The 25,705-nt window shown below is 41.4% G+C and overlaps 1 protein-coding gene across 1 annotated transcript; it reads left to right on the top strand.

The window, feature by feature from the left end:
- Window positions 1-9,582: 9,582 nt before the first annotated feature.
- Window positions 9,583-18,145, top strand: LOC134624773 (neural cell adhesion molecule 2-like). Its single transcript, XM_063469817.1, has 6 exons — window positions 9,583-9,842; window positions 11,162-11,491; window positions 12,387-12,716; window positions 13,306-13,641; window positions 16,726-17,064; window positions 17,303-18,145. Exons 1-6 carry the CDS (start codon window positions 9,791-9,793, stop codon window positions 17,458-17,460), a joined length of 1,545 nt encoding a protein of 514 aa, XP_063325887.1. The 5' UTR covers window positions 9,583-9,790; the 3' UTR covers window positions 17,461-18,145.
- Window positions 18,146-25,705: the final 7,560 nt, after the last annotated feature.

Consider the following 25,705-nt stretch of genomic DNA (forward strand, 5'->3'; position numbering starts at 1 on the left):
TCAGATAAAAGAAATAGTGAAAAAAACATTCATAATATTACAGGGAACTTATTTCCAGTGTTGGGAAGGTTACTTTTAAAATGTATTCCATTACAGAATACCGAATACATGCCCCAAAATGTATTCTGTAACGTATTCCGTTACGTTACTCAATGAGGGTAACGTATTCTGAATACTTTGGATTACTTAATATATTATCATGCTGTTTACAACTACGTGAATGTACTATTGCTGTGATTTATTACTGTTACTGAAGGTCCACGGCTCCGAACCGTAGTAAAGGGACCTCTGGCTAATACGTCGGGTTCTTCCACAGGCATGGCTGCTTTATTCAGGCTGGAGCCAATCATGTGTAAACTGCAGTCTCATCAGACCAAACACACCTGGACACTCAGTTAGTATATACTCTTAAATACTACATATAAATACTGCAGCAGTCATTAGAGATCAGTTCAGTTTTAGGCACACACTGAACAAGATGCTACCTCTCTAATCAAGTCCTCTATGTGAGTTTGTGCCTTTCAGTTCTTCTGTTGTATGGTTTTAATTTGGGAATGCCAGATAGGAAAAAAATCCTTATAAAGGTCAAGTGTGACCATAAACATGTTGCCTGAGGTTAAAGTGGAGTTTTAGGCCATCGAAAAGTTTTTCATTAATTTTTTTTTTTTTTTTTTGTGCCTGTCCCGTTTGGTTCTTTTGCCATCAGATTTATTGTCTAAAGGCAAAGAAAGATGCCCAATGGATTTACTTACGGATTTACACGCTCCATCAGGAGATGGACCTCAGAAAAGGAGGATGCTCTGAGAGAGTGCTATGACACCACAGACTGGGATGTGCTTCTGAGCCCACATGGTGAGGACATAGAGGGGGCGACACACTGTCTGACAGACTACCTCAACTTTTGTGTGGACACATTCGCCCCTGCTAAGACGGTACGGTGTTATCCTAATAACAAACTGTGGGTAACACAGGAAGTCAAAGCTGTCCTCAACATGAAGAAGAAGGCTTTCAGGAGCAAAGGGAAGGAGGAGATGAAAGCAGCACAGCGGGAGGTGAAACGCTGCCTGAGGGAAGCACACAAAGCTGACCCAGGAGCAGAGGCCCGAGGCGGTGAACTGAACTTCAGGTAAGAAGTTATGACCTGCAGTCTATCTGGGTCAGATATAAACCAAATTTAGGTGGAGTTTATTTTCGTTATGCTGACTTTTTACAGTCAGTTACAATAACTCGTTTCTATACTGCTGGGCGGGTGCTATGATATTATTGATGTTGAACTTGTTTAATCTTATATATAAGGTTAGTTATTAGAGTTTCCAACCGTCCCGTAAAAAACGGAATCGTCTCGTATTCAGAGAAAATATTGCGCGTTTGGTATTGAGGTGAAAAGGAACACAGTTTCTCCCGTATTTCAGCTACAATGAAAAAGACACAAAGCTGGAGTTATTCTGTGTTTACGCTGCACAGCTGTTTCTTCTCCTCCCATTCTCTCCCCCTCCCTCTCCTGTTTCTACTTCAATCATGAAACTGATCAGTGATCAGCTGATCGGCTTTTCTCTCTTGTTTGTTTATCGCTCTGTATCTTACAACAAACGTTTTCATGTGATGTAAAATGTATAGAAATCCATTATTGTACATAGAATTTTTTTAGGGTCCCATCATAATTTCTTCAGAAATAGCTAAGTACTGTTTATGATGCCAGCATTTTCCCACATTTTCTAGATTCTGTACCAGTACTGAGTGTAAAATATCATCAAAAAGTCAATTAAGTTTTATTCTTTCTCACCTGTCTTTCTGTCTCCTTTCACTTTTTAAAGGTTGCCATGTTAGAAAAAATATTTTGCCCTGCCTTGGTGTTTATTGATGTGGCAAATGAATGGTTTATGAAAATATATCTAAATCTGTCATCAGTAATCAGTAATGATCATGTCTCACCTCTGGTCTTCTCTGTCTTAATTTCAGGTTTTCACCATGTGTTGTAGATAGTTCAGGAGGTTAACTCGACCAAGCAGTCTACTTTCGGGTACTGTTTAGAATACCAGAATAGGGAGGATGGTGAAGGTTTAAGTTTATTAGACTGATACATATATACCAACAAGACAGTGTTGATCACTGTGACAACAGCGTTTGTTTTCATTCAAAGGCTTTATGGTTTTTCCTATAATACCTGGTGGGCCGGTCTCTAGTCAAAATGCCCGGGCCGATTTTTTGTCCCAGTCCAGCCCTGGCAGGCTACATTGTGGAACAGATGCTACCGCTGCATACTGTAGAGTGTCCGTCTTTAAAAAAATGTATTTATTATTTAAAGAGTTTAATTTCTATTGTTTGTCCACTCAAGGTTTATATGGATTTTAAGAAGTATTTAGTTAAATACTTATGTAGTAATTAAGTTACTTTTCTGACACAGTAATTAGATAAGTATTTTAAATACAATATTGACTAAGTAATTAGTAATTAGTAATTAATTACTTTTTTAAAGTAACTTACCCAACACTGCTGACAGACCACAGTACGTCAGGCTGAAAGACATCATGTCTGACACTGTGGTCAGCAGCACAGGAGCACCACAGGGAACTGTGCTGTCTCCTCTTCTCTTCACCCTGTACACCTCTGACTTCTGCTACAACTCTGAATTATGCCACATTCAGAAGTTTGCAGACGACACAGCCGTCATGGGGTGTATCTGGGATAATCAGGAAGAGGAGTACAGAAGTCTGGTGAGGAACTTCGTCACATGGAGTCACACAAACCACCTGCAACTCAACACCTCAAAGACTTAGGAACTGGTTGTGGACTTCGGGAGGTCCAGAGAAGGTCCACTGCTGGTTCAGATAGAGGGGGAGGAGGTGGAGGTGGTCAACAAGTACAAGTACCTCGGGCTGTGGGTGGACAACAAACTGGACTGGTCATGCAACACAGAGCACCTGTATAAAAAAGCCCAAAGCCTCAGGAGGCTGAGGTCTTTTAACATCTGCAGGAAGCTCCTGAGGATGTTTTACCAGTTGGTGGTTGCTGGAGTACTTTTCTATGCTGTGGTGTGCTGGGGGAGCAGCACAGCAAAGAAGGACTCATCCAGGCTGGAAAAACTGATCAGGAAGGCTAGCTCTGTGGTCGGCATGAAGCTGGACACTCTGGTGTCAGTGGCAGAGAAAAGGACACCAAAAAAATTGCTGGACATTATGGACAATGCGGGCCATCCTCTGCACACGGCCATAAACAACCAGAGGAGTCTGTTCAGTGACAGGTTGCTTCTCCCGAAGACAAGAACCAACAGACTTAAAAACTCCTTTGTCCCACACGCCATCAGACTGTTTAACTCCTCTCTGGAGGAGAGAGGGAGGAGAAACAGGAGGACAAAGGAGGGGGGAACAAGCAAGCTGTAGTGCCTCTTCACTTCACTGTGCAATACCTTCTGTGCAATACTTTTGTTAATAGTCAACGGTGCAATAGACTTTAATACTTGAAATGTGCAATTCACTTGTATTTTTATTCCTATTTATTCTACTTATCCCTTTCGTATATTTTATTTATATATGTCTCTGTATTTATATATGTGTATATATATAATATCTGCTCACGTTCTGTAACTTCTGTCGGTGCTGTGCTATCGGAAACCGAATTTCCCAGAGGAACCCACCCGAGGGATTAATAAAGTTTTATCTTATCTTATCTTATCTTATCTTATCTTATCTTATCTTTTTTTTTTTTTTAAACCTGTCCCGTTTGGTTCTTTTGCCATCAGAATTATTGTCTAAAGGCGAAGAAAGATGCCCAACGGATTTACTTTACCAAATGGACCATCCCAGCCTTGCCGTAATGGTCCATTTGATTTACCTTTTATTGTTTATTTTATTTTATTTTTTTATTTTTACTTGCTAGATACGGGACAGGGGAAAAGAAAAGGGAGAAAGAAAGAGGGGGAAAAAAAAAAAAAAACAGCGGAGAAGAGGGGCGGGGATAAAGGGCAAAAAACAAAAACCAACAAAATAAGCAGACAAAAAATACATATATCAATCACCTGGATCACCTGTTGAGAAAGAAAAAAGAGAAAACAAGCAGAAGAAAAAAAAGAGAGCAACATAATAAACAACATCACGATGATCTATGAGAATATAACAGTAAATACTAAATATTAAACATTATTGTGCAGCACGTAAGATCGACAGCGCACAGTGTGCTTTGAGGTAGGAGCCAAAAAGGGTGTAGTTTGTGTGTGAGAGCACCCGTGTGTACACCTGTGAGCATGAACGCGCTTGTATTTAAAAGGTTCCTTCATGTAATGATCTGCTAGAGGGTGTGGGGAGCCACAGCCCCGTCCTCCAGGGCATGAAGCAGGTATGGAGGAGATCAAGGCCCCAGACATCCAGAGGCCCTCAGAACACAAGAGACCAAGGAAGACCAACAGAGGGGCAGCCGCGCCACTATCCCAGAAAGAGCTGAGGAGAGTCCCAGATGAGGGGTCACTCAGCAGCCGCGGAGCAGAAGCCAGGGGGGGTTGCAGTGACGTGCCCGCGAGCTCGGCCGGCAGCCAGCTGTGCCAGAGTGACCGAGCCCCAGGCCGAGAGGCTGAGGGCACCCCACCCCCGAAGTGGCCCGAGCAAGCCCCAGGCTCCAGGCCCCGACAAGCAGCCACCAAGGAGTGAGCTGGTGTGTACCTGGACGCCCATCCCCGGACACAAAGAACCACCAACGCACCGATGTCTGAGGGCGTCTGCCACTGGCAGGGGAAGTGGTGGGGGGAGATAGGCCTCCATACCTTGGAGGACCTGAGATGTCCCTGGAGAGGTGGCGTCTGATACCCAACCTGACATATAGACACAGACATACAGGCACACACAGATACAAACATCCATTTCCACCCTCATGCTCTCATATGCAATTACTCAACACTCAACCAACGTGGAGACAGACATAAATAGACACTGTACACACAATCACACTCCCCAAGCGTACTCTAAGCCCCAGGTCTAGGTACCCTTGCCTCCCCTGCACCCTGGTGACACACCTTTACCCCAAGGCCCTGCATGTGTGGGTGATTGTGGTAGAGCGGGAAGAGGGAGGCAGCTGGAGATGGGGAGCGAAGGATTCCGCTGACCCCAGTAGGCACCCCCACACTCTGCAACCCACCAGGGAAAGGGGGCCCAGGCCCATCCGGACCGGGGCCCAGTTCAGCAGCGCTGCCTGGACCCACAGATCCCGGGACAGCCCACCCGACCCCACCACAGAGAAAACTGCACCCACCCCGTCATCCACTCATCTTCCAGACTACACAAGACAATAGACGCCCAGGCTGAGATCTTCCTCCACCTCTCCTATATCTCCCCCTCCTGCAAAGTGAGTTCCTGAAGAGAGGAGACCTCCTGCAAGATGTAACAGCCTCCCCCACCAGTTGAAGAGCCCCCCAGGTGGCTCGATGCACTGGCGGCACCCTGCGCCAGGGCTGGGCCCCCATGCACACCAACCAGGACCCAAGCCCCCAAGGCCCAGCCAGGGCCCCAGCCCAGAGACAGAGCACCCCCAGAACCCCACGCCTGTCCCGGACCCACCCAGGGGCAGCCAGGCTACCAGGTCAGTAACCCACGTCCGTCAGCACAGACCCTCCCCTAGCCCCGCTGCACGCAGCCACGAGGAAACCGTCACCTAAGAGCCAACAGAGCCCTTAATTGGCCATGACCGCAACCCCGGGTTGAGCCCTCCAAGGAAGATGCTCCTGGGGAACCCCCCGATGCCCCAAGCCTGTCCCTACCCCCACACCAATCACAACAGCGAAGGTGGGACCAAACTATGACCCCCCCACCCCCACTAGGTGATGAAGCTGATCAAAGGAGCCCAGAGCAATTGGTCTGATGTGGTGGCAGAGGCTGTATCAAGACTAATGTAATCTAATAGATAATTTCTATATTGGTTAGAATTAAGATTATTTTTATTTTTCTAGTTCATGAGGACTGTTTTCTTGGCTATGCACAGGGCAGTGAAAACCATATGGGCTATATTCTTTTCCGTAGTGACATTATCTAAGCTGCCCAACAAACACACTAAAGGGGAAGTTGGAATGTTACATTTCAGACACTTCGATAAGTCTTCACATATCTCGCGCCAAAACTTCTGAACTGGTGGACAGAACCAAAGAGCGTGGATATAATTGTCCGGTGAGTTGGTTTGGCAGTGTGAGCAGTTGTTGGTAGACGTAAAGCCCATCTTGAACATCCGATGACCTGTATAGTGCACTCTATGTAGTATTTTGTATTGAATTAATTGAAGACTGGGATTTCTAATTAAATGAAAGGTTTTTAAGCAAATCTGAGACCAGAAGTTTTGGTCTAAGTTAACTGATAAATCCGCTTCCCATTTTGCAATAGGAAGTGATATTGATTCATCTGTTTTAGAAAGCATTCTGTATATTTTGGAAAGTAATTTTGGGATTTTAAGAGTAAGAAATTGTACCACACTTGGTGGTGTTTGTAGTTCAACTTGACCCGGTTTAAATTTATTTTTTACTATGGATTTAATTTGTTGATATTCTAAAAATCTTTTCTTGTTGATCCCATATTGTGTAACTAGTCTGTCAAATGAAATAAATTCTGTTCCTTCTAGTATATGTTCTAAATATTTGATTCCTTTACCACTCCAGTCTGAAAAGTTTATCATATTATTGTTTTGTAATATGTCAGGGTTGTTCCAGATAGGTGTACGTTTGCATGGGATTAATGAAGACTCTGTCAACTTCAGAAACTCCCACCATGCTGTCAGAGAGGAGCTAATGTTGACACTTTTGAAGCATTCATGTGTTTTGATGTTTGAGCTGATAAATGGTAGGTCTGAAATCTCTAGATTATTGCAAAGTGCTTGTTTTACATCTAGCCAAGGTTCATCTAAGAGGGTATGTTTTAGCCATCCTGAGATAAATTGAAGCCTGTTGGCTAAGAAGTAGTGCTGAAAGTTAGGTAGTTATTTTAGTTATTTTAACTCACACTTACACACTCTTTTGTTATTTAACAGCAGCGGTCCCCAACCCCCGGGCCAGTGAGTCGTTTGGTACCAGGCTGCGAGAGTTGATGCTCGGGTGTGAAATTTATGGTTTTCAGGGTTTTTATCTTTTTTTTTTTTTTTTTAATCGTTTTTATCATTAACTTGGTTTCCCTGGGTCTTTTCCTGTGTGTTATGAATAAATCTTTTTTTTCGTACCAGTACTGGTTTTATTTTGTTGTATTTATCCGCAACACCTTAAAAGCTGGTCCGTGAAAATATTGTCGGACATAAACCGGTCTGTGGAGCAAAAAAGTTTGGGGACCGTTGCGTTACAGTATTACAACTGTGTATTTACTTTTTCCAAACATAGCTCACATATTCTCAATACGTGTTCTATTATTAACTAGACAAAGAGAATCAACATAGACATAGCCAATTTTCTTATGAAACTTGCTTCAAAATGAATGCTAAAAAGATAAATCCATAAATCTCAAATATTTCAAAAGAATGGTGTAATCAGCACATTCTTGATATGTGCACTGAATTTAAGGAAACACTTTATGGCAGAAAACAAGTGACTAGAACAATATACGATAAAGGTAGAGCCAATCAGTAACATTACAGAAAGGTGGGGGTGTGTGGTCCAAACTAACATGCTACCCGTAACATGCATTTAAAACTGTAAACAAATATTTACAAAAATCTAATTTACTAGACTAAATAATGTTGTGTGCTTTCAGTTTTCGACCTTAATAACTAATCTATGCAATATATCGGGTGTGACTGCTTTTATTTTCTATTTCTGACATGGTACTAACCTGCAAGCAGGAAAGAAATGATCAAACAGGGAGATGTGGCTTGTCACTCCTGGATATTCTGCCATTATGAGAAAACAGCGCGGAGCATGCGCTTCTGACTGCTAACAACAGGCCAAACCATGGTCTCACACTGTCACCTACTGGTACAAAAATGGAGCGTCAGCTGCAAATATCCCAGACCAGTCACCAAGTCTCTCGTTAAAACGAGTTAATTTAGGGCATTTTTAAATGAAATATCACTTACATTCAAAGTAAAAGAGCTTAAACGTAAATTAATTCACATAAATGTGATCACACATTAGTGGCTATCACAATAGGAAAAGCCGTAATAATCCAATTGGGAAAATAAATCTGTGGAGGATTTTTTTTTACAAGCCTTCAGACGATGATTCTGATTGTCTAAGGAGCTTGGAAAAGCTCCTTAGACTACGATGACCTGGATGACTGAGAACAGACATACAATGATTCTGATGGTTACCGTGCACGAAAGGACAGGAAACAAACTGAAAATGTCATAGAATAAAGAAAGAGGAGGATGTGATATTAAAGATGAGATTAGATCAGACTGGAATAAAGAGGAAATTCATTAACCAAAATGCTAAATGTTTTTGTGATTATTGCAGGCAAATGGAAACGGTCTAACACATATTGTTAGATTGTAATAAATACTCCCATGAGAGAGAAATATTATTCAGAAATCTTCATAAGAACAAGAATAATTTAAGGATACGGGTATTATTATTATTACTAGGAGACTCAGAGGATATAGTTTTTGCTGATATTTTTAAATGTTAGAAAGAAACGGGAAGAGTCTGCTCCATACTCCAATCTAGAGGGTAGAGGTAAGGCACCTCGAAGTGGTTTGCCTACCGCCATTAAAACAGAGAAGAAGAAGAGGAGGCGGCGGCAGCGGAGGAGGAGAAGGGGGGCAGCAGGAGGAGGAGGAGAGAAGGAGGAATAAGAGGAACAAGATGAACTAGAACAAAGAGGAGCCATTACATGCTGTCATTTGTTCAGATTCAAGTTCATCATTGGTCAGTCTACAGCATTGTCACTCAGACAGTAGGGCAGATGTTTTGGGGGAAATTCAGCAGACACTTTTCCGGCTGCACATGATGGGACTTACAGTCGTGTTTTTATGGGTTCCAGCGCACTGTGGAGTATGGGCAAATGAACAGGCAGATAGAGTTGCAAAGGAGGCCGTAAGGCATGGGGCGGTTGACATGGCTGTTAGTGTTGGCCAAGCAGAGATAAGGAGTATGGTAAGGCAAGTTATGAGAGCAAGATGGCAAAAGCAGTGGGAGGAGGAAAGGAAGGGACGATGGTTGTATAAGATTCAGAGGAGGGTGGGAGGAATGAGAAATGCAGGACGGACTAGGAGGGAGGAGGTGATCATATCCAGACTGAGATTTGGACATACTGGCTTGAATGACACATTATTCTTGATAGGGAAACATAGTACTGGAAAATGTGATTACTGTGGGGTAGAGGAAACTGTAGAACATGTCATGTTGCAGTGTCAGAGGTATCAGGTTGAGAGGAGGCAATTGATTCACAATCTCAGTAACCTCAAAATCAAACTGGATCTCGTTGATTTGTTGCAAAAGGAATCGGGAAGCAAGAGTTATCAGGCCTTATTTCTGTTTTTAAAAGAGGGGAACCTGTTTGGCAGGATTTGAGGGTTTTTTTTTTTTTTTGAGCGTCGTTCCAGACCATACTCCATACCAGTTGGTGGCGGTAATGCACCTTTCAGTTGTTTGCCAACCGCCAATACAAATGTAAGAAGAAGAAGAAGAAGAAGAAGAAGAAGAAGAAGAAGAAAGAGGAACAACTGGAAGAAGAAGAAAAACTAGAACAACAACAGCTGAAAGACAAAACAAGCTTTAAGCTTTAAATTGAATCTGATGTAGTCAGCTTTAAACTCAGGTTCAGTTATTCAGCGAAAAGACCAACAGACTCAGACATTTGGAACAAAGAGTCAGATCAGCAGAACTCAAATCACGGACATGTCGGCTGAAATTACGTCACTCTTGTTGTTTGTCGTGTTTGTGTCTGCAGGTGAGATTTATTAATTTAACTGTTATAAAAACATGGTGACACTTGGAGAAAAAACAGAAAAAGTCGGCTGCATAGTAAAAATATTAATATGTATTTAACTTTGATAAATGTAAACGAGATTTTCCTGTGAGATAAACAGTTTACAGTAGAGTTATTTTTTATATTGGGTCAGTTAGTCCGTGTGTGGAGAGACTGGTTGTAGTCACTCAGAGTCTCACAGCAGCGTGTAGAAACACTTTTAATCGTCTCTGTTTTCTGCTGTGCGCCTTGTTTTTTTTTGTTTTTTTTTCAACCAGCCTGTTGCCCTTTAAGGCACAAAATGGGGGATCGGATCGAGCAGCGAAATCTGTTACCGTAATCTGTGATTTTCAGCTTTGCTGAAAACTTTATTTAAATCCCACGGAGTCAAGTCTGAAACTCAGATACGATTATTCACCGAAAATACAAAAAACAGGTTTTTATGACAAAATAGGAGTCAGATCAGCAGAACCACTGTACGCTTTAATGTCTACTCCACTTTACTGTTTCAAGATTTAAGATTTTTATTTGCCATTTGCTCACAGGACAAGCAGTCCATGTACATTGGCATTCTTGTGCAGAGCTCTCTAGGTCAAGTCACATTTTTTTAAGCAATTGAAGGAAAGTAGAGATTAAGCAAAGACTGGAGCAGTCTTCTACTAGTATTTACAATATAAAAAGATATTGAAAAAAAACTGTACAGGTTGGGTGGTGATACAAGTACTTGCTGGTGAGAGTTCAAATAGTATAGTATATATAAATAGTGTGATAGTATTGCACACATAATACTGCATATTTCACAGGTCTGATTTTTTTAATCAGTGATTTTTTTTCCAACTTTGCATTCAAAATGAGGTAAAAGTAGTGCTGTGTTATTTTAAGTGTTCAGTGTTTTTTGTTTGCCATCAGTTTGACTGTTGTGGGGAAGAAGCTGTTGAAGAACCTTGTTCTGTGTGTGATAATGCTGTCCGCTCTGTTCTGTCTCAGATTGTACGTACGTACAGTTTTTGTGTCTGAACAACAGAGCAGACAGCATCATGATTGTCGTTTTTTTGTGTTTATTGTGAGATTTAACTGTTAGAAACAAAACAGCCTCTGAGATAAAGACGAATAAACATCAGTTGGTTTACATGTTACTAATAAAATGATTATTTTCATATTGTTTCGCATGTTTAGCATGAGGCTAAAATTCCCCCTCAGTGTGTCAATGGTGACCTGGTGGACTAAAAACTCAACTGTTTATTTCCTTTGACATTTGAGTTTTTAGTCACGTTGGATTTAATGAATCCAATGTCTTTCAGAGCCGACAATCATCATACAGTCTGGACAGGACGTCACTCTGACATGTCGAGCTCCAAACGACAGCATCAGAGTTCTAAAGTGGAGAAGAGAAGTACTGGAAACAGAATCTGTGCTTTTGTACCCCGGTGGCCACTTGGTTCCTGACGACCAGCATCCATCTTTTAAGAACCGGGTGGATCTGCAGGACAGACAGATGAAGGATGGAGACGTGTCTTTGATTCTGAAGAATGTGATGCCTGATGACGCTGGAACATACGAGTGTCATGTCTACATGGAAGAAACGCGCTCATGGAACCTCATCAACAGCATCCACCTGAGTGTTCCTCCAGGTGAGTGAGTAGAGTTGAGTGTGTGTGTGATCAGAGGTGAAGCTGCTTCCTGGTTGTTGATGTTTGTTTGTTGTATGGATGAGCTGGTGGATGTCAGAGGTAGACAGATGTTTCTCCAGCTGTTGTCTTTGTGGCTGGTAGTCTAGAGTTGTAGAGCAGCATTGTTTGGGTAAGGTTAGAGCAGAAACAAAGACATTTATGAATCAGTCTCTTCTTCTCTTGCTCTCTAACTCGTCTGTAAACATTAAACTCAGATTTAGAATCTGATTCAGTTATTCATCGAGAATAAAACTACAGGCTTCATCAGCAAAAATAATTGTCCAGTCTGCTCTAACTGCATCACTCTGGTTTATATGTTAATAACATTTATAAAAGAATTATTTTCATCTGGATTCAGTTTGTCTGTGTGTGTGAAGGAGACACGAGGCTGGGTGGAAACATCTGTAATCCAGCTGTGACAGAGACAAAGAAGAGGAATGTGTGTGTCAGTGTGATGTGTTGTAGTGTCAGGAGTCAGTATACAGCTACAAAGCTTTTTGTTCAGTGTATACAAACAGCTGTAGCTCCATAAAGGCAGCATGCAGAGACTCACAGTGTCTTATAATGAGAGGCTGCTTTCTCTCTCACATTATGTTCACTTATTATCAGCACATGTTGTTGTTCTGTGGAAGCTAACATCTTGTAGTTTCTGACACTTTGCATGTTTAGCATGAGGCTAAAATTCCCCCTCAGTGGGTCACTGGTGACCTGGTGGATGTTCAGAGGTTCATTAAATCCAACATGACTAAAAACTCAAATGTCAAAGGAAATAAACAAAATATTTAAAGTCAATCATTCTGATCATAATTGTACTTTGACCTTTAACCTCTCTGCTCTGTGTTGTTTCCTCTTTCAGATCCGACAATCATCACAGCTGAGTCTGGACAGAACGTCACTCTGACATGTCGAGCTCCAAGCAACATCAGAGATATAAAGTGGAGCAGAGCTGACATGGAGTCAAAATATGTCCTTTCATACTGGAATGGTCACTTTGATCAATCCAACCAGCATCCATCTTTTAAGAACCGGGTGGACCTGCAGGACAGACAGATGAAGGATGGAGACGTGTCTTTGATTCTGAAGGACGTGACGATTAATGATGCTGGAACATACATGTGTGATGTTTTAATGGCAGGAATATTCTCATGGGAGCCCATCCGCCTTATCCTCCTGAGTGTTTCTCCAGGTGAGTGAATAGAGTTGTGTGTGTGTGTGTGTGTGTGTGCGTGTGTGTGTGTGTGTGTGTGTGAAACGCCACAGCAGACCCAGAGACATTTTCGTGCTTTGCAACATCCTTTATTTACACTCACGGTTGCTGTTACAACACACATGGAGCTGCAGCTCTCTTGCTGCCAGCTCAACATACCAACAACCACCACCACATGAGCCAGTACCATATTAACCCTTTATTGACCATGGGCCCACCGGCGGGCCCATTTTACAGGTAAATTTGAAGGCATGCAGAGACTCACAGTGTCTTATAATGAGAGGCTGCTTTCTCTCACACATTATGTTCACTTATTATCAGCACATGTTGTTGTTCTGTGGAAGCTAACATCTTGTAGTTTCTGACACTTTGCATGTTTAGCATGAGGCTAAAATTCCCCCTCAGTGGGTCACTGGTGACCTGCTGGATGTTCAGAGGTTCATTAAATCCAACATGACTAAAAACTCAAATGTCAAAGGAAATAAACAAAATATTTAAAGTCAATCATTCTGATCATAATTGTATTTTGACCTTTAACCTCTCTGCTCTGTGTCGTTTTCTCTTTCAGATCCGACAATCATCAAAGCTGAGGCTGGACAGAACGTCACTCTGACATGTCGAGCTCCAAACAACAACATCATGGTTGTAAAGTGGAAAAGAGAAGTACTGGAAACAGAATCTGTGCTTTTGTATCGGGATGGTCAGTTTAAACAATACAACCAGCATCCATCTTTTAAGAACCGGGTGGATCTGCAGGACAGACAGATGAAGGATGGAGACGTGTCTTTGATTCTGAAGGATGTGACGATTAATGATGCTGGAACATACGAGTGTCGTGTCCTCATGGAAGACACGCTCTCATGGGAGATCATCAGCATCCACTTAACTGTTGTTGTTCGTCCAGGTGAGTGAGTAGAGTTGTGTGTGTGTGTGATCAGAGGTGAAGCTGCTTCCTGGTTGTTGATGTTTGTTTGTTGTATGGATGAGCTGGTGGATGTCAGAGGTAGACAGATGTTTCTCCAGCTGTTGTCTTTGTGGCTGGTAGTCTAGAGTTGTAGAGCAGCATTGTTTGGGTAAGGTTAGAGCAGAAACAAAGACATTTATGAATCAGTCTCTTTTTCTCTTGCTCTCTAATTCGTCTGTAAACATGTGTGGGGAAACTCAATGTTAAAGCCTACAGCTGGAGGGGGAGGGGAGGGGTGAAGCTGGTGGTTGTGAGTCTGTGAAAGTGAATCCGGTGCCATAGCTGGTGAAAACGTACTTAGTACTGTGGTAACTTTTTCACACTTCTTGATTTTGAAGTTTGTTGTTCTAAGTGAGATTTTACTGTTAGAAACTAAACTGAGTTTCTCCCTGAGATAACAAGAAGTACAGGAGGATTATTTTAATATGGATTCAGTTTGTCAGTGTGTGTGAAGGAGACACTAGTCTGTGCGGACACTTAACATCTGTAATCCAGCTGTGACAGAGACAAAGAAGTGTAATGTGTGTGTCAGTGTGATGTGTTGTAGTGTCAGGAGTCAGTATACAGCTACAAAGCTTTTTGTTCAGTGTATACAAACAGCTGTAGCTACATAAAGGCAGCATGCAGAGACTCACAGTCAGGGGCGGAGCGTGGGGGTGGCTTACTGGGCTTAAGCCCGGGTTGTTTTTTCAGAAGCCCGGGGTCTTTTGGAGTGTAATTTTTTCATAGTTGGATGCCTGGCTGACAACTGTATAAAACAAAAAACTACACACAATATTCGAAGCACGTAGTGCACACTGTGGGAATTTACGACTGTGCGTAAATCCCCCCTAATATTGGTATGATCCGAGCTCAGGCACTAAGCGACTGAGCGAGGGGGCGGGGCAGCTGCTGCCTGCGAGTGCGCTGAGAGAAACGGAGCCAGCCAGACAGAGGAGAGCTTAAGTTTGACCAGGTACCAAAGCAAATCATTCGTACTGTACAAATGATGTAAATATGACGGTTTATCACGAAAGATTGATGTCAAACTGATCACTTGACCCATATTACGTTACTTGCTCTTCAAGTGAATCAACAAATGGCGAAATGAAAAGCCGAACAACAACAATGCTGTTTTTTTTTTTTTTAGAGAGTCTTAGCTTACATGCATGTTTATTTCATATTTTCAGTTGTTACCCTCCAGGGCTAAATAAATCGGTTTCAGTAATGTACTGATATACAAGAATGGACATAAGGGGCTTCTTTCAAAGAAAAAAACTCTGGTAGATGTTATTTTTTTTTGTTTTTTGTTTTTGTTTTTTTTATTTTTACGGTACAACATCAATTTAGAGTAAACTTGTTTTGTTTTGGATAAATAAATATTGAAATATCTTTTGAATTAGTTAAATGTCAGAATAAAGAGAGACAGAGCTGTCTATTTTTATCACTTTCATCAAATTTAGGAGTACATATACACTAAGTTTATTGTTAATTAATAAGAAAACTCCAGACGATTCCATTCTGAGCTGAAGAAGCTTCTGATAGGTTAGTAGAGTCCATGTGAGTAAATTGCTGGCACACCTGTGGATGCATATAAGGCAAAACACAGAGTCTGTTTCTTTGACATGGGAAAATCAAGAGATGTCAACCAAAACACCAGGAAAAGAATTTTGGAGCTCCATAAGTGTGGCTCAGTTTGAATACAATTTGGTGCCATTTACAATTAAGAAATACAGACAATTTCTCTCTTTACTCTTAAAGTTAACAAATATGTTTTTTATATTTATCAATCTAAAAAAATAAACATTTAGTCTGATTTGATGTTACAATTAAAAAAGTGATTGTGTTTTTATCTGAAGAGTTTGTAAATATCTGGTTTCAACTGTATATTTGATGATTGTCAGCACAAAGAGGGAGAGAGAGGAACAGAGAGGGGGAGAGAGGAACAGAGAGGGGGAGAGAGGAACAGAGAGGGAGAGAGGAACAGAGAGGGAGAGAGGAGCAGAGAGGGGGAGAGAGGAACAGAGAGGGAGAGAGGGGGAGAGAGGAGCAGAGGGGGAGAGAGAGGAACAGAGAGAGAGATGGAGAATGACAGAACAGAGATGGAACAAGAGCAGGTGAGACAGACATGTTAGTCAAATATTTGTTTACCAAAAGTATCACCGTAGGTACTCATGTATCTCGTAGCTAGTGTTTCTTTTTAGGTTTGTTATTTTTCAAATTCTACATTTATTAAGTTCTGCAGGCTTGTTTGCACAACAAGGCTAAATAATTATATAAACTTTTCTGAATCTAAATAGTGTACTTTGGTAGAATTAAAAAAATAAGTGTAGTGCAGGTCTGTGATGGTTTTAGTGCTACTATCATCTAGTTCTGATTTTGGTTCTGTCTTGGTTAAGTCCTCAGTAGTCCTGATTTTGAACTGTTGTAGTCCTGTTTTAATTCTGGATCAGTTCTGGGTCTGGTTGAATTGGGGTTTAGTCCTCGTGTCTTGATACAGCCCCGACCTTGTTCTGCCTTGTTGCTTAATTAAAAAACTAGCTTAAGGTGTCCTGCACATGTGATACATATTTTTCCCTATATGAAGTCATTCTTTTTTGAACAAAAGTCAAAACAGAGCCAATTAATCTTTCAGTCATTTCTAGCCCCCCCCCCCCCAAAAAAAAACAAAAACCCACATGCATACTACCCTTTAGGGCTAAGCCCTGGGTGTTTCAAATGTCTGGCTCCGCCTCTGCTCACAGTGTCTTATAATGAGAGGCTGCTTTCTCTCACACATTATGTTCACTTATTATCAGCACATGTTGTTGTTCTGTGGAAGCTAACATCTTGTAGTTTCTGACACTTTGCATGTTTAGCATGAGGCTAAAATTCCCCCTCAGTGGGTCACTGGTGACCTGGTGGATGTTCAGAGGTTCATTAAATCCAACATGACTAAAAACTCAAATGTCAAAGGAAATAAACATAATATTTAAAATCAATCATTCTGATCATAATTGTGCTTTGACCTTTAACCTCTCTGCTCTGTGTTGTTTCCTCTTTCAGACCAGAAAAACATCACAGCCGAGTCTGGACAGAACGTCACTCTGACATGTCGAGCTCCAAATAACAACATCAGAGTTGTAAAGTGGAGCAGAGCTGACCTGGAAGATAAAAATATTCTTTCTTTCCGGGACGGCCAGTTTGATCCAGACAGCCAGCATCCATCTTTTAAGAACCGGGTGGATCTGCAGGACAGACAGATGAAGGATGGAGACGTGTCTTTGATTCTGAAGGATGTGACGATTAATGATGCTGAAACATACAAGTGTCAGGTCTTCATCAGAGAAACACGCTCATGGCAGCTCGTCAGCATCATCACACTGAGTGTTGTTGATCCTCCAGGTTAGTGAGTAGAGTTGAGTGTGTGTGTGATCAGAGGTGAAGCTGCTTCCTGGTTGTTGATGTTTGTTTCTAAAGATGTTGTTGATGAGACTTTGTAGAAAGCAGCTGGTCTGAGTGATGTGATCAGAGTGCAGTAGATAATGTCTGACAGCAGTTTGAAGAGGAAATGGATTCTGTTCTGTTCTTCACTCATCACCTACCTGACACCTCACACCTCACACCTGTTTCTCACCTGCAGGTCAGACAGGAGGACACACAGAGGATGGAGGGAAGAAGGAGGATGGATCTGTTGGACTGCTTCTTGGTCTGAGTGTTTCTGCTGTGTTTCTTGTTGCTGTTGTTATTGTTTTTCTGATCTACAGGCAATACAAACGACAGAACCGGGATTTTAACTAGCATCCTGTTGAGCTGCAGCAGGTTGAAATGTCTCAGAGCTTTTTCCAGCTTTGAGTCTGCTGTTGATGTTCAGAGTTCTGGGTGTTGTCAGTGTTTAAAATCATGCAGCAACAGATGAACTGAGCACAGACAGCAAGCTCACAGTACTATATGTTTATTTCATTTTTACTCAGTGTTTTTGTTTTGAAGTTTAAAAGAGTGTCCTACTGATCAACAGACCGCACGGCCTCTTCTGACTTCAGTATCATAACGTCGACCAGTGAACTTTGAGTGAACTTTGCATAATCTGCATAACCTTTTCATTAAATCCAGTTCATCAGATCTTCCAGCTACAACACTAATATGAAATATGTAAATATATAAAGTACATATTCATGTAACTGCAGCTCGAGTGTCTGTTTGGGTCCCTGTGATGTAAATTTCATCCTTAGTGAGAGCGAGGGTTCGTGTGGAGGTCCAACTACCTGCAGTCTGCAGAGAATTTACTTTACAGTGACCCAACTGTGCAGCCAGGCAGGACCCTTCAAAGAAGTCCAACAGGAAGGACTGTGTCTGTGTCTGCAGCAGAGTCTAATCCTGGCTTTGTAGATACATACAGACATATGAAGCTGAATGATGTCAACTTCTTCATGCTTCTGCTTCTCTTTAACTTTTCTGTGTCAATAAAGGTTTTCATGCAAACCTCCGGAATGTTCTTTCATTTCACTGCTTTTAATGTGCAGAAGTCAACGTGTGTTTCCATCGTCATCAGTCTCAGGCTGAAATCTCTGATGCAACAATGATTTCAGATCATTGTGATATTTACAGGAACTCTGGGCCTCATTTCTGTGTGTAAAACACTGAAAACTAAAGAGACAAATTCAAAGAGCACAGTGTAGAACAGCTGACTGCAGACTGATGTACACCACTGTAACATGTGAACATCTGCAGCTGCTGCTTGGATTGAATGTAGTGATCCTTCAGCTTGTTTTGGAAATTTTCCATTTAAATAAAGCCTGCAGACAAGCAGTGAGTGGTAGCTAACATTCTTTAATTACAAACAAAGAACAGAGAACCAAGCTTGGTGGAGAGCCTGCATGATCACGGGGCAGACGGTCACTAGAGTCTCACTGAGCCTAACATGGCCTTCAGTTAAATACCTAAAAGGCAGTACACAGCTGTTTCACACCTCAAGGTTCACACTCCCTTGCTACCTCCCAGAGTCCTCGAAGAGACAAAAGATTCTTCCTGTGGAGTTATCGGCATCCCCCAACTTCCTTACTAGACCCCCACCATCTGTATGAGTGTGAGACATGTTAAAATCCAGTGGCACCAAGGCATTATACAATAAAATAGTGTGATTAATACATAAATAAAAGAAATTCCTATACAATCCCACCCTTTGATTCTTAAATCAAACCTTAAGAATCACATTAATACCAGAATTTCAACATTACTGTACACTTAAAGGAGTTTCACACTGTGTATCCTCACTTCACTGTTCTCCCACCACCCTTTGTTCATCTTTAATCATCCCCACAATCTAAGCTCTCACATGCAAATGGCAACAACAATGATACAGAGGAAAGGCCTTCTCCAGAGTGTCAAAGTATGCATGGCAGAGTGAAACAGCATTAGGTGGTCATTCCCAGTCACGGTCATGGCTCCTGGTGTCTGTGCTATTTACAGAGTCATAATTCCATCCTTGATCTCCCTCTGTGCTGTCACCTTTGGAGCTTGGCATGCTCTCTTCATCCCTCAGTTTCTGATCCAACGTGGCTGTAGATTTAGGAGCAAAGCAAGTTGTACACTCCTGTAGTCTTCCTCAATGTCAACATAGAAACTCTTTCATTGTATTTATGATTTTGCTGTTCAAAATCTCCTCATGAAGCTCTCTGGAAGCCCAGTGGTGCAGCCCACTGTCGTTTGTCAGCTGACCTAGGGATGGTCCCTTCTTCTCACTGGTCTCCTGCACCTCAGTTCCATATTCCTCATGTCACGGTCCCTGCAATTTAAAAACAAAAGCTCCCCCGGAAAACCCTCTTTTGCCATATGCCATTTTATATGTCAACTTAACACAATTAGACATGCACAATAAAGTTGCGCATTGTCTCTTAAAAATTCCAGGGCTTCTCCCCTGGAATAACTCCACTCCTGTCATAAGAAAAAGCATTACCCACTGGTGTGTCCTGCTGTGAATCATGTGATTAGATCACATGATTAACCCTCTGCTGTGGAAAAAGTGATGTAGATTTTAGCACAGCGCATCTGTATGCACACTTTCTCATGAATAACACACTGCTGGTAAATTCACAAAGACACAGAAAGCGGCAATTAAAAGGTTAAGTTAGCACGGCCCAAAAGCTCATGCAACCCATGATGTTGCTGTCACCTTTCTGCTCCTGTAAAAAGAAACATATATACATACATCCACCCTTTTGTCACGTGGTCAATGTCATGTCAATCACAAATGTAACAATCCAATCGGAGAACAGATGGATTTGGCTGTCAGTGGGGCAGAAGTAACAAACTAAAAGTAGAACTTTCAGTTTGTCTACTTCTGCCTCTTTCTCTCAACTGAAGCTGAGAGAAAGAAACACTAAACCCACACTACAAGAAATCATCTGATCAAAGTTAAAGATCAGCACAGATCTGTGGGCTCCAGATTTGAAGAAGCAGTTAAAGTGTGAGCAGAATGGAAGCTCTGTGATTTGTATCTGAACTGTGTTACGTAAAGCAGTTTCACCCCGGTTCTTTTTATTCCTCGGGCATCCAGAGACGGCACCGGACTCAGTAGTCATTTTACAAAAACTTTATTCATCTTCAGTTACGCATGCATCTTCTAGAAGGAGAGACGTGCAAGGCCGGTGTCCCTCTGCAGATCTCCACTTCTTTGTTTGTTACAACCAGTTTTATAGAAGTGACCCCATCATAAAACCCCCATGGTGTGTTGCAAACTCTGTGTTTGTGTATGTATGTGTGAGCACGTGAGTGCCTGTGTGCGCGCGTACCCTTGTGTCTATGTGAGTGCACGTGAGTGACTGTGTGTGCGTACCTGTGTGTGCGTACCTGTGTGTATGTGTAAGTGCACGTGAGTGTGTGGGTGCATCGTAACAGTTAAAGCACTGTGTGTGTGTGTGTCTCTGTGTATGTGACTTCCTGCCGGTCATAAAAGTAATCCCCTCATCCAAGCTACACCAAATTCCTCTACACAACATACAAAACTGAGTTAACATATTACAGACACTGAGACCCCCACTCTGCATCCACTGGGCCATTGACCTCTTGTTGTCTTACTTTTTTTATTTTTTTTATTTGTTCATTTCAGGCACAACAAAATACATATATTGAACATAAAGTGCACAAAAACAAAAAAAACAAAAAAAACAACAAAATGTACCTGAAAAGGAGTGGGACGAAGAAAACTTATTAAATCCCACCCCTATATTCACTCATCAACAAAAAACAATAAGCTTCCCGCAGCTACGCCCATCATTGCAAACCAAACAAACCAAACCAAGCAAAACAAATATAACTTTCATAACTGAATACAGAATATATTAATTATAAATTGCGTTACCACAGGTAACAGGCAATAATAATTACAAAGTAACAAACACACATACATATACATACATACATATATATCTACATACACATGTACATATATATACATACATACGCACACACTTTTTTTTTTTTTTTCTTGGAATCCATACCAGCAATGGTAAGAGAACAGTATACTGTGACCAGACCAACTGTTTATAGAGGAATTTAAATCTATGAATATTTTTGCATTGTTTCAGTTGTAAACTCAGACTGTTCCAGATTTTCACACCACATACAGACACACAAAAACCTTTACGGGTTGTTTGAGTTGTGGGTAATTTGAATTCTCCGAAGCCTCTCACATTATAAACCCTTTCTCGAATTTCAAATATAGTTTGTAAATTTGCAGGTAGAAGTTTATTAAAGGCTTTGTATAAGATTATGGATGTATTGTAATTAACCAGATCCTGGAATTTAAGTAACTTTGCCTGACGAAAGAGTTTGTGAGTATGATCTAGATAACCAGCCTTGTGAATAATACGCAGTGCTTGTTTCTGTACTGTGACTAATGGATTAGTTGTATTTTTATATGTGTTTCCCCACACTTCCACACAATATGTAAAATATGGAAGAACCAGGGTACAGTACAGAGTACGAAGTGCATCTTTATCAAGGTATGGTTTCACTTTGTTCAAAACTGCGAGGCTTCTGGAAATTTTGGTTTTTATGTGTCTGACGTGGGGTTTCCATGAAATTTTGTTATCAATTACGACTCCCAAAAATTTGTTTTCACTCACATTATCAATTGGTACACCTTCTATAATAATTGGTAATTCTATATTATATTTTATATTACCAAAAAACATTGCTTTAGTTTTATTTATATTTAATGATAATTTATTTATATCCATCCATTTTTTTATTAATTTTAGCTCCCTGTTTACGGTCATTACAAGACAGCTAAGCCAAACTAAAACACACAGACAAATCCTTCCCTATTCCTCTGATCTATTCTGGACCTTCTCATCTAAGCAAATTTAACACATTATATTGTAATAATTGTTTTCTTGTACTCACAAATCCCTCTTTTGATCTGCCCCATGGCAGATCAACACTACTCTTAATCTGTTAACAAAATGTGTCCATACAAGCTCTCCCCATTTCCCAAAAGTAGCATCATGGCATCTGCATTTGGTTTGCTCCACCGTGACCTGTGATGTTAGAGTCGCTGGAGTGATTTGATGTCTGTCCTTCGATCTTCCGAGTCGGGTGATTCTCTGCTCCTCTTCTTTCTTCAACTTCCGGGGTGGACTACCCTTCAGTCGTTGCATGGATCAGGGGATTTATTTTGCCCCTGGGCTGGGATCCATGTATGGGTTATTAGTTGAGTCCCCCTTTTTGGCCCAGAACCTTCCAGACCTCCTAGGCTTTTCCGCCACATCACACTGGCTCCCATGTTGCCAGGTCTCCCCTTTCCTTTCAGCTGGACTGGGTGTGAGATCCTCTTCACCTCCTCGAATTCTCTGGTCCAGCTTGGGCCCGACCTCTTCTTCTTGAGCCCTTTCCGTCAGACCCACTTCGCCTCTGGCACTGCATGCTCCTGGTGTCTGTACTGCTTACAGAACCATAACTCCATCGCTCCACCTGTAACTGAAAAATGAAACTCCCCAGAAAACCCTCTTTTGGCACATGGACCTTCCATGCGTCAACTCCACACAATTAGAGATGCACAAGAAAGTTGCACATTCTCTCAAAAATTCCTAGGGCTTCTCCCTTGGAGTAAATGTACTCCCAGCCTGTAACCATGTCATGAGAAAACATTAGCCAGTGGTTAAATGTTTAGCTTGTTTAACTCCCAGCTCTGCCTGGAGCCTGTACCCTAGGAGGCAAATCTGTAAGTTAAATCAAACTTAACATTTGCAACCAACTGTAGCTCATAAGAGCAATAAAGTATTCAGCATAAAAGACAAGTATCATGTGCAGGCTTTCTCAAATCATTATTCCACAATTATTGCCATAATTTGCCCCAAATCATGAATCATCCCAATTTATTCCACATTGTAATCAGTGACTTTCCTTAAGCAATGTCACTCCACTCATTTATCACTATGAGCTTTGTAGTGGTCAGCTAATGAGCCCAATATTAAACTATTCCATAAACACTGCATCACTTATTTGTTATCTCATGTCACTTGTCTCTCTGCTGAATCCTCTACATGCACTCTTAAAGAAAAACAAACATTAGCAACACACATGGATCATTCTGGTGGTCAGGCGTAGGTCGACAGGTTCCAGAGGTGCTGTAAAAGGTCATAAAGTTAACCATGCTGTAAGATAAGTGACCCTAGTTTCAACACAGGATGTGTCATACACTATATTCACACTTTCCCCTGTAATATTCAACATTTTCCCAACAACACAGTGTAATAGCATAATCAACATATAGCCTGTAAACACAGTTCCCTTCACACATAAACCCAATAATCCTGTAGTAGAAAAAAACATTAACCATTAGTGTGTCCTGCTGTAACTCACACCATCAATTCACATGATGAACCCTCTGCTGTAGAAAAGTAATGTAAATGTTAGCGCTGTGCAGGTGTGTACACACATTGTAGTGACGTGTACTGAACATAATAAATTATATAATGTAAACAATTACCTGAGAAACAGCAAATACAGCATTATAGGCTATTACTTTTTTATCATTTATTGCATTTATGGAGGGAGTGATGTATGCTGGGTAATGGCACAGCTAGCGACTGGGTGACTTTATTCACCCGCTTCGGATGTTATCAGTCCATACAATGGGCATTATCAGCAGAAATCAGTCCCATCGATATGGGCCATCTCCTGCTAGATTGTTCAGAAGGTTGTTATCATCCATCCAGATGGAGGATCACTAACAGGAGCGTGGGAAGACTCCAGAATCCACTCTGTCTGGAATCCGGTGGATACCCAGATACCAAGACGAATTGAATTGAATTGATGTTGATTTTTGTCCGATCCATCGTTATGGTCAGGGTTGATATGCCAATGTTGTAACGACATTGAAATACTGTGGTAAACCGACGGTCTTACTATAGGGACGTTGTAATGTTGATTTACTGTTGTTTTTTTGTCATTGATATTTGATCTATTTGTAGTCGACCAGGTGACAACAACAACGTCGAGAAAACGTCTATTTATAGTTGACCATCATTCCGCGCCGGTCACCATCAAAAAGCCATTGATTTGCAGTTGAGCGTTAAATTGCATTGCAACTGAGCGGGTATAAAGTACCGGAGAAAGTAGATTTATTGTTCTTTGTTATCAATGATTTCTGGTCTAGTTCACCAGCTTTAAAAAATCGTGTCGACGTGCAATTTATGTATAGTTGACCGGGAAATTAAAGCAGCGATCACTTGGACTATTCCGCGGCACCCCTCTCACAGTGGTACATCCCTCCAGGTAACCATTTGTCTTGTACAGTAGAGCGGGACATTACATTTACTCTCAGCTAGTGATGTGCGATACCACTGATTTCCTTTCCGATCTGGTACCAAGTAATATTCAGGGTGGTATCGACGATACTGATCCGATACGATACTTTGTACAAAAACGTATTTTATTTATTGTATCTCAAATTATAGCTTCATAATGATTACAGGACATCAGATTACTTGTTCTTGTCACTTAATAATGCAGGGTTCATCATATAGAAATAAAAAAACTGAAGTTGTGCTCTATTTGAACACCTTGCCTGCCTTCAGCACTAAAGGACTCCGTGAGAGACGTCTGTCTCGCCCTAGCAGCACCTGTCCCTGTCCTCCTCTTCAGTTCGTCTCAACATACGCTCGTCATATTCTGTGATATGATTTACTCTGAGGTGTTTGACAAGGTTAGTGATGTTGCCACAACCATACATGCCAACCCTCCCGATTTTTCCGGGAGAATCCCGAATTTCAGTGCCCCTCCCGAAAATCTCTCGGAGCCACCATTCTCCCGAATTTCTCCTGATTTTCCACCCGGACAACAAAATTGAAAAACCATATTGCAGAATTCATAGCGCGGCCCAGCCAATTCCAGTTTCCAACAATGACGGCAGCTACTTAGTTTTAATATTACTCTTATTTCTCTTTCTGGGTCGCAAAAAAAATTTTAACATATTTTCAGGTGAGAATGTAGCTGTGTAAACTTCAAATATCTGAGCCGATCGACACATCGTTTTCAAACCCCCGCAGTCTTTCACTACTCAGGTTAAACATGATATATAAGTCACTTTGATAACTTAAAAATGTTGTTGTTTGGCCTTTTCAGTGTTTTGTTTGTTCATGAGTAAATCAGTTTGGCTGAGATTAAAGTTATTAGATTAGATTAAATTAAATTTAACTTTATTAATCCCTTGGGAGGGTTCCTCCGGGGTTTTCACACAGCTGAATAAACGTCAAACAGAAAACTGATTAAACAGAAGTGTGAGACGGTCAACAGTTTACGCCAGTGCCCGGTTATATTTTAGATGGCAAGGAGCAGACGGCAGAGTTTCACTCCACCGAGGGAGCCTGTGATGTACTACCTGGCTTTCTTTAGACCGCGAAGGCCGGGTCCTCAGGTAGAAGCAGCCTCTGAATTTGGACACCCCCGCTGTTTCCAGGCCGGCCAATAATAACGGTGACATTTAATGTATTTTATCCGATAAATAAACACTGTAAAATGTATTTATCACCGCCCCAACAGC

This window comes from Pelmatolapia mariae, linkage group LG3_W (genome assembly GCF_036321145.2).
Source record: "Pelmatolapia mariae isolate MD_Pm_ZW linkage group LG3_W, Pm_UMD_F_2, whole genome shotgun sequence".
NCBI lineage: Eukaryota > Metazoa > Chordata > Actinopteri > Cichliformes > Cichlidae > Pelmatolapia > Pelmatolapia mariae.

What these genes read in the sequence shown, in the direction of transcription:
- LOC134624773 (XM_063469817.1), top strand. Translation starts at nt 9,791, where the DNA reads ATGTCGGCTGAAATTACGTCACTCTTGTTGTTTGTCGTGTTTGTGTCT. An exon ending in TGTCGTGTTTGTGTCTGCAG is followed by an intron (nt 9,843 to 11,161) that starts GTGAGATTTATT and finishes AATGTCTTTCAG; the next exon opens with AGCCGACAATCATCATACAG. An exon ending in CCACCTGAGTGTTCCTCCAG is followed by an intron (nt 11,492 to 12,386) that starts GTGAGTGAGTAG and finishes TTCCTCTTTCAG; the next exon opens with ATCCGACAATCATCACAGCT.